Below are 12,749 nucleotides of genomic sequence, written 5' to 3'. Positions count from 1 at the left end.
TGCAGTCATTGGTTAAAGGAATTCGGTACAAAAAAAAAATAAATAACTAAAACCTTCCCTAATGACTTTGCTAAAATATGACTTTAAGATAATGCCCTGTGGGATTTATTAAACAGAAGTATCACTGAGGGGAATACATTCTGGAGCAATGACTAATATCATAATTAGCAGGTGCATTTGTAAGAATTTACCCATTATTGAGTGTATTGCAAGACACCTCAGCATAAGGGAGTTAAGTTTTACTTCCTAACTGGCATGAACCCATTTAAGTGGCTTCATCTTCCTCCTGTGGTTGTTTCATTATCAGAGCTCAAGGTGTATATTTTCACAATGCCTCCAGCCATCCCACTATCCTCCTGGAAGACTCAGAACCTAGATGAATTTTTTTTCTCTTAATCTACATAAACTCCAACCTATTGTCCATGGAACACCAGTAGTTCCTCAACTTCTCCTCTGTTCTAGAATGCCTGGCTCTAATGAACTTCAAAATGTTTGAAGTTTGAAAACGGTACAATCAAGTTTACATATATTTTCAAAGACAAAATAAAGGTTTGTGCTCATCCTTAAAAAGAGGAGAGCTGCCTTTGAATTAAAAAATATATAACATGGGCTAATATTTGTGCTTGACTATTTATATATATTATTTGGGAAATATAAAGACATATATACATGGATACACATAAATTTTGCCAAGAAGTTTTATTGTTCACATTTTCATAAATATAGCCAGAGCCAACCTTCACTGTAATAAGTACATGTAAACCTTTATTAATCTTAACATAAAATAGTTTCTTAATTTATACCTTTTATTTTTATAAGTATATTTCTATTGCATTGTATTACATAAGCAGCACTAACTAAGTGCTGCTTAATAAGTAAAAAACTTGAAACCTGACAGTGGTAGTGAAACATAAGAAAATATAAATATTATATTTGTAAATAGTATTAAATAATTATCTGGAGATTTTCAAAGTTTTTTTTTTTTATTTTAAAATATGTATATCTCTTAAGTCCCTTAGGAGAGATATTTGAGATTATTTAAAGGGTAACCAATTTATTTTAACCACATATATACATCTATATGCACTGTAAAAAGCGAATAATGTATAACTTCAACTTTATTAAGAAAACTTTCTAGAAATTACCTTCATATTTATTTATTTTAATTTTTTTATGTGGCTTGAACAGTGTAGTCATAGGTGACAATGTTTTAAAAACTGGAAATTTTTTGTGTGTGACTAAAAAATATGATCAAGCAATTGAGATTGGAATTTTAGGACATACTCTTTTATGCTCTGATAACTTTCATGATCACACACAGCCTTAAATAATATTTAGATGCCAAGAATAAAATTCCAAAATCTTCCATGTAGGCTTGAATATGATAATATTTATTGAAATTATAAAACTCAGTCACAGAACTTAAGTAAAATTATAAACTCACTCATACACTCAATTATCTTACTCCTACATTTTAAAAAGATTGATGAATAATCATCTCAGTGTAAAAATGATGAAGTATTTTACCTGGCTGGAATTTTGGAAATTTTATTGAAAACTAAAAACTAATGGATGAAGAAGTTATTACCCATGAGTAGTTATATCAACCAATAGTAAAACTAAGATTATCAGGTTCCTAGCTCACATAGTTAAAAAACTTTTGTGTTTTCATTTATTATAAAATAAAGAAATGTACTCAAATTTACAATGGAGCTGAGATTTTCATGGGTGCACACAAAACTTACATGAAAACTAACAATATATTAAAAATGATGAAAATAATTTGAATTTTAAACTCTTCTGCAAAGAAACTCAAATCACCTTGATGGCTGATTTTCTTAATCAAGTATTTTTGTACTTTATACTATTTTAATAGATGGTAGCATAGAAAAAATGTTTTATGATTGTGTACTCATGTTAATTTAAAGTAGAAATTTAAAGCTATCATCTATAAATTACAAAAAGAAAGACAAGTGGACAAGATACTCTTGGAGACATGCAGTAGGACAGAGACATCCCCTTCCTATCCAGCCCACCATTACCCTTATAAATAGAGATGTATATAATGTTTATGGAAATGAATGCATGTAACTAATCAAACTGTGTCCTCTTAGAACAACACTGTGGACAAATATCCTCAGAATTTTAAATGAGAAAGAAATTGCTCACACTTTTCATGTTTGTTATTGAAATCACTGATATACTAGAATATGAAATTTTAGGATCATGGTCTTGGGAGCTCATTGGAGTTCCTATAGTCAAGAATCTCTTGTATTAGAGAAGTGGGACTAAAGGCAGACAACGGATAATGTTGCTAGTAAAGATATACTTTTTCTTTCACCTTTTCATTCTAAAATACTGAGTTTATTGTCTATGCTTTGCTACTTTAGTCCTGGATGCTGCAATCTCATTTTTGTATATTTGGATTGACTATATTCACCATGTGTTTAATTCCTTTTTATTGAAAAGGCCATGCATATATATCAAAAGGATTTTCTCTTTCTAGCACAAAGAGCCTAAGGTCAATCCTAATGTGAATCTTTTGAAATTGAACTGTAAAACACCACGTGAGAATGTAGGATGTATTATTTTTTAAAATGCATTTTAGTAGATCTTATTCTGCTGGCTCAATATATTTTCTTTGAGATCATATTGAAATGCTTTCAGTAGTGCCATAGAAAAATCTGAAAACACAGATGTTCAAACAAAACTGGAAATTCTCCCAATAGTGAAGAAATCCCCAGTCTCTTCTCAGCCAGGCCTTCTTTGAAAACACCTGTTGAGAAGTTACCCTGAGACTGAACAAATAATTCTTGATAAGCCTCGATATGCAGTTACTCGTGACAATTAGCAATGATCTCTACTTGATTTTAGATTCTCATATTAACATATGAAATAATTCACATGGAAATTACTCCTATGAAAAGCACATTTATAAATTTGTATAACAATCTATTTGCCTTACCTCCCACAAAATCTGTGCTATTTTTCGAAATCTGTGTTATAGCTTTAAAATGAGTAAAATATTTCATTACAAGAATGTTGTATTATGATTCACATTATTGAGGCTATTTTAATCTCTAGTCTGTTATTTAAAACTTCATAGACTGACTTTACTTCACCTGAAAAACTTGGAGAAAACCTGAAATAAAACCCCTTTTCACAAACCACTGTTTCTACATATGGTTACATGTGTAACCAGCTTACCGGATTGTTTTGCATTCATTTTTAATAAAAATACTCTCATGCTCAAGAACCTACAGATCTCATCCTTAAAATTTTAGACGCTGAGACTCACACAGTATCATTCGATACTTAAATGAATCTTAATTTAAGCTGTAATATGAGTACTTTACATCTTGGAATTTTTAAATTTCGTAACGCCCATCTTTACCAGTGTATTGCAAAACAATTACAAAATACTTTCATTCCATCAGTGAAAATACCTGGTGTGCCTTCTAAACAGCACAAAATTGCTGGGAAGTAAAGGTAAAGGAAGTAAAGGAAGTAAAGGACCTAGCAGCTGTTTGTCCAAGTGCCCTCTGTGGATTAAAATACTACCTTCAGAAATACGCGTGAGATTAGCAGTGTGCTTCCTTAGCAGGCTGTGTTAAATGCACACACTAATAAATACACTCTGAAACAAGATTATGGATACCTGAACACTTCAATTTAAGCATGTCACTTCAGCACAAAGTGTTTGCAGTGCACTAGTTTAAAAAGAAAGAAAAAAAGGAGGGTCACTATAGTTAATTTACTCTGTTCTCTATAATAGGCATTGAGGAAAGCCTGATATATTTAGGAGGAAGTTAACATATTAGGAACTTACAAAGCGTTCTTTATAAGACTGTAAAAACTCAGCAGAAAAAAAGAGAAAGAGAGACTGCCTGTTTTAACAGTTTATAGCAAGGATATTTCTAGGGCGGAAACAATATGGGAAATCGAGTCACCTTGGAAAAAAAATGACAAGAACTTAAAACTGAAACTTTTTCTGTGTTTTCATGGCATGGATTAAAATTCTAGAAAAAGGGAATGGCAAGAAGTGTGCCCTTTATTTTACTTTTAAATTATCTGTCTCTTTCCCTGCATGTACGAGATTTTCTTTGGCTTAAGTTTTACTGCTAGGAGGAATCATCACCATCATCCATTCCTCAAGCAATGATCATCTTAAAGAACAGCATGGTGTAAATACAGTATAGGCACCCCTGTTCTTCAAAACCTCTGGATACTTCCATCCAAATTCGTTTCTCACTAATCTGACCAAGGAATCAGGCTTGCTGATAATTCTACTGTACCAACTTCATTGTTACTGGAACCTAAATAAGAATTCAACTACCAGCACTTGGAATGGAAGATGAAGCATTAACCCTCTGTGATAACTATTTTATAATTGTCAATGACAAGAATATAAGAAAGGTATATAACGTGTGTATACATAAAATGATTGCAGAGGATGTATGAATATATATTTTAACATACCTCCCTAAGGAGATTATCATAAATAAGTTTTACACAGTCACGGGAGACTTTCATAGAAACCACAATATTTTTCAAGGGGGATATTTTTCGTTCAGTCTCATATAGACATCAAAAAATCATAATAAATGGTAATATAGTAGACACTGTAAAAAGTGGGATTTAATACTACAATCAATACTTTAGTATTCAGTAGCATCGATTACAAGAGTCTGCTTTACAAGGACATTAACTATCATAAGAAAATATGTTTTGCCAACTTTTAGCATTTGTCACACTTATGTTAGAAAAGATAAGGTTGTGATATTTTACTATTCATTTTAGTAATAAAAACATTACTGAGTCAAGTGTCATTAAAGGGTATTTGCTTTTCAAAGCATAAAATTATGAACAAATTAACTTCATTTGCCCCAAACTAATCTTCCTCCCAAAGTGTCACTTTTAGTTAAACTCAATTTTGAATTTCAAGTAGTGCCCATCCAGAGTAATTTGTGGCAACATGCGTTTATAATAAGCAAGAATTAAGTTTTTCCTGTGACACAACTTAATAGTTGATAAAGGAAGTTAGGCAAAGTACAGTTACCTGCTATTGTTAGAATCTATGATGGGTCCGTCATTTAGGGTTTTGAAAAATACATCAGTAACTTTGGATTATACAATCTAAAATATAGTAAAGATCACTTAAAAATACTGAAAATACACAGTATGCAGACTACATGCATTTTTGGTGCATCAAGAGCCTTTAATGCCAACTTTGCCTCCTGTTTTCAACCATGTAAAATGAGTCTGTGACTCTTGGATGTACTCTGTTGCTTTCTCAATGAAATAGATCGGGAAAACTCCAGGACAAAATAATTACAAACTTTTCATGGACAGTTACTGGTCATGATCCAGAGCCTACCTCAACTCAAATTTCTGAAAGAGTTTCAGAGCAAAATTGGCATATTAAAAGTTTAAAGCACACTAAGGCATTATGCTGCAGTTTCTGCTGAAGAAAAAAGTATGACTCATGTTCTTTAAAACACTTTTTAATATGTAAAACTGACTTTTGGGGGGGGGGAGGAGTGAAAACTTAGCTCAGATTCAGGCTCTGGAATTCTGAGCGGTTGCTATTTTGTACTTGAAGAAGTTAACTTCTGAATATTGGAGCGTACATTTCTCTCATTGTTGGTGTCCGATTTTTAAATAGAATTCAAAAGCAAATTTAGCTAAAACATGTTTTTTTACTCTAGGAATCCTTTGTTACTGAGAGAAATGTAGAGCAGCGAATAAAAAATAAACTCTAAATCCTGAACACTGCTAACATTTTTAAACCTATAAAAATAATCTTTAAAATACAACCGAAGTAAGACATTCACATCTTTGAGATTTTAGACTATGAACATGGGAGGGGCTATGTATAGGGTATGTCGTGCACGGAGTGGCAAAAGCGGGAAGCATCTTCATTTAAAAATTTCCCCCTCACTGCTGCTGGCAGTGCGGCGTGTCCTGTTCCAAAGGTTTCAGGACAGCTCCAAAATCAGCAGTAAAGTCAAGTCCGAGTTATGCTAACAGCCTCTTACCTGAATTATGGACATCCGAGTGGCAGGGGTCTCGCTTGCATTAGTTCCTTGTCCCGTGAAGCTGGTGTGGCAGCCCGCGTGCCCCTGAGGAACAGTCAGGTTGTTGGAGGCCGGTTTGAGATACATCACCTCCGACCGGGGCGAGCTGAGGGGCAGGCGGGTCTGGTAGTCGAAGTACATAGGGGAGGTGGCCAGGGAGGGGCTGCTCACCACGTTCATGACGTTCATGGCGTTCCTCTCTTCCACCTCGCTCTGCACCAGCATGATATCATTTTTGTTGATCTTCTTCTTCTTGCCCTTGCCCCCGCCCAGCTGCGGGTGGCTGTACTCGGCGATACGGCAGTTGTAAGTGCGAATCTCCTTGTTCTCGCGCTTGCACTTGACGGCAATGGTGATCATGGCCGCTAGGAGAATGATGGAGATAGTGCTTAGAGTCACGATGAGCGGCAGCGACATGTCCCAGTGGTGCTGCTCGCCGTTGACCCGAGGAACCCCTTCGGGCAAGGAGCCGCTCACCGAGCGGATGATAAGCTTGGCCACCGCGGACAGGGTGGGCTTCCCGTGGTCCGTCACCTTCACTACCAGCTCCACCACTGGCGTCACGTCCTCCCAGAAGGGGTGCAGCGTGCGGATCTCGCCGCTGGAGGGATCGATTTCGAACAGGTGGTCGTCGTTACCATCTACGATCTCGTAGGTGAGGCGCCCACTCTCGCCGAAGTCGCTGTCAAGGGCGCGCACGGTGCTCACCAGGTAGCCCAGGCCGGCGTTGCGCGGCACCTGCAGCTCAGCGGTGTCGTTCTGCAGCGTGGGCAGCACGATCACCGGCGCGTTGTCGTTCACGTCTAGCACGGTCACCCTCACCGTTGCGTTGCTCTCCAAGTGCGCGGGCGCCCCCGAGTCCTTCGCGAGCACCTTGAACTCAAAAGCCTTGGTCTGCTCGTAGTTAAAAGAGCGCAGGGCGTAGATGGCCCCGTTGGTGGGGTTCACAGACACATAGGTGTAGATGGACACATCGCCGATGTGCGAGGGCAGGATGGAGTAGGACACTGTGCCGTTTTGGCCCAGGTCGGGGTCCTGCGCGAGCACTGAGCCCAGGTACTCTCCTGGGATGTTGTTTTCGTGCACCTGCAGCACATACAGCCCCTTGGTGAAACGAGGAGGGTTGTCGTTCTCGTCCAGAATCTTGACAGCAAACGACTTGGTGGAGTTGAGTGGAGGCGAGCCCCCGTCCCGCGCCACGATTGTCACGTTGTACTCGTCCTGTGTCTCGCGGTCCAGCGGGCGGTCGGTCACCACCGTGTAGAAGTTGTCGTAGTTCTCCTCAAGCTTGAAGGGCACCGAACCTCCGGGCCCGCCCAGGCCGCCGCCGCCGCCGCCCGTCCCGCCTCCGCCCAGTACCCTGCACTGCAGCTGCCCGTTCTTGCCCGAGTCCCGGTCAGTGACCCGCACTAGGGCGATGACGGTGCCGGGCGGGGCGGCCTCGCTCAGCGCCCCCTGGCGCACGGAGACGAAACCGATGGACGGCGCGTTGTCGTTGCGGTCGATGAGCTTGACAGTGACCTTGCAGTGGGCTGGGATGGGGTTGGGCCCCAAGTCTCGGGCCTGCACGTCGATCTCCAGCATCCCATTCTCCTCATAGTCCAGGTTGCCCTTGACACGGATCAGGCCGGTCTTAGGATCGATGGAGAAAAGCTCTCTCACGCGGTCAGGCACATAGCTGCTGAAGGAGTAGAGCACTTCGCCATTGGGACCCTCGTCGGCGTCGGTAGCGTTCAGATCAATGACCACGGTGCCCAGCGGGGCATTCTCTGGCAGCTCCACCAGGTAGGAAGGCGCCTCGAAGACCGGGCTGTTGTCGTTAGAGTCGATCACCTTCACGTTGATTTGCACGGTAGCGGATCTCGGCGGCTCGCCGCCGTCCAGGGCGGTCAGCACAAGCGTGTGGTGGTTCTGCTGCTCGCGGTCCAGCGCCTTCTGGATAACCAGCTCAGGGAACTTGGTACCGTCGCCGCGGGACTTGACGTCCAGCGCGAAGAGCCCGTGGTCGTCGCGCGTGAGCAGATAGGTGCGGAGCCCGTTCTCGCCGGCGTCGGGGTCATGTGCACTGGTGAGAGGGAAGCGGGTGCCGGGGGCAGCGTTCTCCGAGATGTCCATCTCGATCTGGTCCGAGGGGAAGGAGGGGGCATTGTCGTTGATGTCCTGGATCTCCACCTTGATCATGCAGATCTCCTTGTCGTTGGCGAACACCTCGAGGGAGAGCTGGCACTTGGCATTGTGGCGGCACAGGGACTCACGGTCGATGCGCTGCTTGGTGTAGAGGAGCCCGCTGTCAGCGTCCACGTCCAGCAGGTGCGGCGCTGAGTTCTCCAGCACCCGGTAGCTACCCGACTTGCTTCGCCCGCCGCCGCCGCCGCCGCCCCCGCCGCCGCCGCCGCCACCGCCGCCGCGCTCTGCGGGCGGAAGCCCTGGCTGCAGTCGAGCATCCTTGCCGATGTTGCCGATCACCGTGCCGGCCCCTTGCTCCTCCGGCACCGAGTAGTTGAGGTTTTTGAGCGTCAGGGCAGGGGCCCACAGGAGGAAACAGCAACAGATGGAAAGGTACATCCCAGACCGGTGGGGTGGGGGCAGGAGCAGCCGAACTGGAGGGGCGAGCGAGTGGGTGCGCGCCAGCCTGGGGCTCCGGCGCGGCGTGCGCGCGCGACACGAGCCACAAGTCTGTGGGTCCTTCCTTCCCTCTGCTCCGGGGCTGCGGCACCGGGCGGTCTCCTTATTCCGTTCAAGTTCCCCGAACCTGTTGATCTACAGCATCCGCACCGGGCGAGAAGCGGCGGCGCAGCCAAGCTGCAGGGGCGCGGAGCAAGGCGGCGGCTCCCTGCGGCTGGGGGGCGAGCCCGGGGCTTTGTCTGTTCCGCCGGGACTTGGGGCCACTGGAAGTTCAGCGATGAGGCCGGCGATAAGACGGAAATCGCGTTTAGAAGGGGTGGTCGAGAATCCCTAGCTTTTGCTGGCTCCCGCTAGGGCGCTGCAAATCCACTCCCGCGGCAGCCGCCGGAATACTCTTCACCTCGGGTGGGGGAGGAAGCGGGGAGGTGTGTCTTCAGGCAGATGGGAAAGTGAAATCCTTACTTGTTTCTCGTCTCCTGTGATGAAACTGGTGGGGACGCGGAGCCACGGACACAGAGTCAGATAGATTTTGAAGCTTCGCCGGAGCCCTGTGAAATGTCTGCTGGCTTCGCGGGCTGTTGGGTTTTCAGGCAGTGTTTTGCTGCATTTAGAGATCTAATCTGGCATTGCTGGCGGAGGCAGAGGCGGCGGCGGACTGCATCTCCCAGCCAAGCGTATTTTCTCTCTCTCTCTCTCTCTCTCTCTGTCTCCTTTCCGAGCAGCCAAAGGGAGGGGAGGAAATGCAGCGCAAAGAACTAGTGTCCCGATTTGTAGTTTCCTCCCTCCACCACGCTCCTCCCTCTCTTCCTCGGAAAAGGCTCTCCCCGGAAAGCCACAGCCTGATCGGCGTTTGCGGTGTGAGTCTGTTGGGAGGGGGGGTGGGGGGCGGATATATAGCTGTATCTCCGCCTCTGTTCGTGGAACACACACTGTGTGGTTTCTCTACGCCGAGCCAGGAGCCGCCGCTACCATCCCATTCTCTCCCCGAGAGCGAGGACTTGTCTCGCTGCAGTTTAATTCCAGTTTGCTTTTCTTCCCAGGCGAGAGGAAATCAACAGGCAACTCATGGTTGGATGTGCCGATCTGGAGGGGGAGGGGGAGGCGGAATAAAAAGGAAGGGGGAGCCACCCTCCCAGGGCTCGCACACACTCTCTCCCTGTCTCTCTCGCTAGAAGGGAAACAGTCTCTGCATTCACAGGGCTGGGCTGTCAAGTGCCTCTCTTTTCTTTCTATTCAGCATCTCCTTCCAATGGCCCTGCCTCCCAGTCCTCTTCATCTAGAAAGGAAAACCTTGGCGAGGAATAAAAGTGGTGGATATTCGAAGCGAATAAAGTGCGGGTTTTGTTTTTTTGTTTTTTTTTTTCTTCCCGTCAATTTTTTTTTTTTTTTTTTTTTTTTTTTTTTTTAATAGTAGGAGTGGGCTGGATGAAAGAGCCACATCAAGGTTTGGCGTGATGCGTTCTGCAGTCTCGCTCTCACAGTCTCTCTGGGCGGCTCGAGGAGGGCAGGGAGGGGGCGAGGCGCTGCGGCCGCGGCGGTCCAGCCAGGGGCGCCCACCGCCTCCCCCGAGAGCTCCCTCTCTCCGAGGGGATGTTAGGCACGGGTCTGTCTACACATCATCTCGGGTTCTCGAGGCGCCTCGACGCACGGGAATGACACATCCAGAAATGCAGGTGTTGCGATCTGCCCGATGAGTCACAAGCAGTGGAACGAATCGTATTCACTCTCGCCTCATGGTCCTCCCTTCACAGACATTAGTTGCGGCTTCTTCCTCCCGCTTTCTCTGACTCACTCTGTGGAAAGAAAAGCCAGATCCACGTTTTGGAGGAAAAGAAAAAAAAAAAAAAAAAGCGAGAGAGAAGGGAGGGAGGGAAGGAGGAAGGTGTAGCTGAATCCAGCAGCACTTTTACTCTACCTCTTTCTGCCGGGGTCCGAGGCTCTGGAAAACAAGACGTCTGTTTTGCTAGGTGTATTTACTTATTTATTTTAAAAAAAAAAAAAAAAACCTTTCCTTTTGGCTAGGCGTGAGGAACCCCCAAATCTTTCAGAGTCTTGGGGGGAAAAAAAAGAAACAAAAATCAGGATTCCAGGGACTCTTCACAGCTTAGCCCCGCATCATAGTTCACGGTTTTCCTCTCAATGTTCTCTATTCACAAAGTCCAGCACCGGTGTGCATAGTTAATTGTGCAGTCCGTTGTGGAGGGCTTTCTTTTTTTTTTTTTTTTTTTTTTTTTTTCCTCCTTTTCTGTCACGGGTGGTCTCGTTTAATCTGGTGCCTGTCAGGATCAGCTCATAGCCTGCGAAAGACGTGCGGGTTTCAAAGCAAATAAATCCATTTCCGCAAGCAAGGCATCGGAGGAAATGAAAGGTGAAAATTCAACAGTTGGAGTAGCGTCTCCCCAGCCGCCCTCCGCCGCTGCCGCATCCGCCGGGCTCGCAGTCCCAGCTCTCTCCCCAGCGCCTCTTGCTGACTGACTCTATTCACCTCACGCCGCCGCTTAAACATTGATACTGATTCCCTGCCAGCCAATCAGCGTGAGGAACAAGGCCCTGCCTCCTCGGCCCACGCCCAATAGAAGGCGGAGAAGGGACAGGCGGGGGCGGAGCCAGGAGCCCCAGCTCTTCAGAGTCATTGATTAGATCAGTTAGATGGGAGACCAGCTGGGCTACCCGAGCCCAGCGCTCCGTCTGGGCAGCGGCGCCCAGGGCCTCGCCGCCGGGTCTCCCGAGTCCTTAACTACTGGGAGAAGCTCTTCCACCGTCTTCCTTTAGGAAAAGGCGAATTAAAAGAAAAAAAGTTTGACAGCGATTTATTTATTTTTTTTGTTTTTTTTTTTGTTTTTTGTTTTTTGTTCCATGTACACAGGAACCGGAATCGCAGCGTGCTTGCAGAATAAGGTAGCTGCGGTCTTCCTGATGGGTTTCTGTACACACACACTCACACACACACACACACACACACACCGGTACCAAACACACACCTATGCCAAGAGGTGCAGATCTGACTGCGTGTGGATCCTTCTGATTGCAAGTGCAGAGGGGTGTGTGTGTGTGTGTGTGTGTGTGTGTGTGGTGTAAGTGTGTGTGTGTGTGTGTGTATGCGTGTTTCTGGGGTGTGTGAGGTGTACTTAAGCGAGTGTGTGTGAATGCGAGGGCGCTCGCGCTCCCGCTTCTGCAGGAGCTGGTGCAAACACACGGGGAGCAACAGCAATCAATATGTAACTTTCTTTATCCTCAGAGAAAAAATCAGCTGTCCCCAGGCACCCATGCAAGGAAAGTCACTTGATTATGAAAGTGTTTCAGAAGAAAAGCAAAAGCCCAGTGAAAGAGAGGCCGTGTCTCCCCAGAGGAAAAAACTCCTCTCCTTTAAGGAGAAAGGCTCACTGTCAATTCAAGCTTTGTAGTTTGTTAAAGCTTAAGTCTGACTAAATAACACTTAGGACTCTACCTTTTTCTGTCTCCTGCAGCTCAGTCCAGATTTAAAGTAAAGGGGACATTTCCCTCTCACCCCCCCCCCACAATACTTTCCCTGTTTTGTTACTCTACTCCATCTTGTTATTGAAGTTCTATATGGCAATCTGAATTTCATCTCAATACAAAATAAATGTTGATAACCACATTTGCTAAAGCTCCAATGCATGAAAGCTGAACCATAAGACAGATCAGTGGGAGATCCGTTAAGATTCATGTTTAGTAAGTAACACCACCACCACCACTATCACCATCGCGCGCGCGCGCGCACACACACACACACACACACACACACACCCATACACAGAGGCTCCTGATTCATTTACTTCATCAACTTCAGTTTCCAATCCCAGAGGTTCTTTCTTCCCAAACTATTAGCATAAATATCCACAAGTGAAGACTGGTTTGCTCGCGATCCTGTGGTTCTGGGAAAGAGTTAAGAAGGAAAAAGAAAATTGAAGTATTGAAATAGAAAAGGTGAGTGTTTTGATTGCTAGAGTATCGATCGCAATTCATAAATACTAAAGTTAAGTTGCCATTTATAAATTGTGAATGACTAACGTACAAGTCTGTTAC

The 12,749-nt window shown here is 44.8% G+C and overlaps 1 protein-coding gene across 3 annotated transcripts in view; it reads right to left on the bottom strand.

Moving 5' to 3' along the window:
• The window catches only part of PCDH17 (protocadherin 17), a 100,226-nt gene extending 89,040 nt beyond the window's left edge, over nt 1-11,186 (bottom strand). The window contains exons 1-2 of one of the 3 annotated variants that reach the window (XM_045478358.1): nt 10,618-11,185; nt 6,039-10,495 (exon numbers count right to left, since the gene is read on the bottom strand). In XM_045478358.1, the coding sequence (XP_045334314.1) occupies nt 6,039-8,642 (2,604 nt within the window). In that variant the 5' untranslated portion in view covers nt 8,643-10,495; nt 10,618-11,185. Of the gene's footprint in view, nt 1-6,038 lie in introns of all 3 variants that reach the window. The other 2 variants (XM_045478365.1, XM_045478371.1) reach the window with 2 other exon arrangements.
• Between the last annotated feature and the right edge of the window lie 1,563 nt (nt 11,187-12,749).

The sequence above is a fragment of the Leopardus geoffroyi genome, chromosome A1 (assembly GCF_018350155.1).
Source record: "Leopardus geoffroyi isolate Oge1 chromosome A1, O.geoffroyi_Oge1_pat1.0, whole genome shotgun sequence".
NCBI classification, from domain to species: Eukaryota; Metazoa; Chordata; class Mammalia; order Carnivora; family Felidae; genus Leopardus; species Leopardus geoffroyi.
This window is presented reverse-complemented; position numbering and strand designations above follow the sequence as displayed.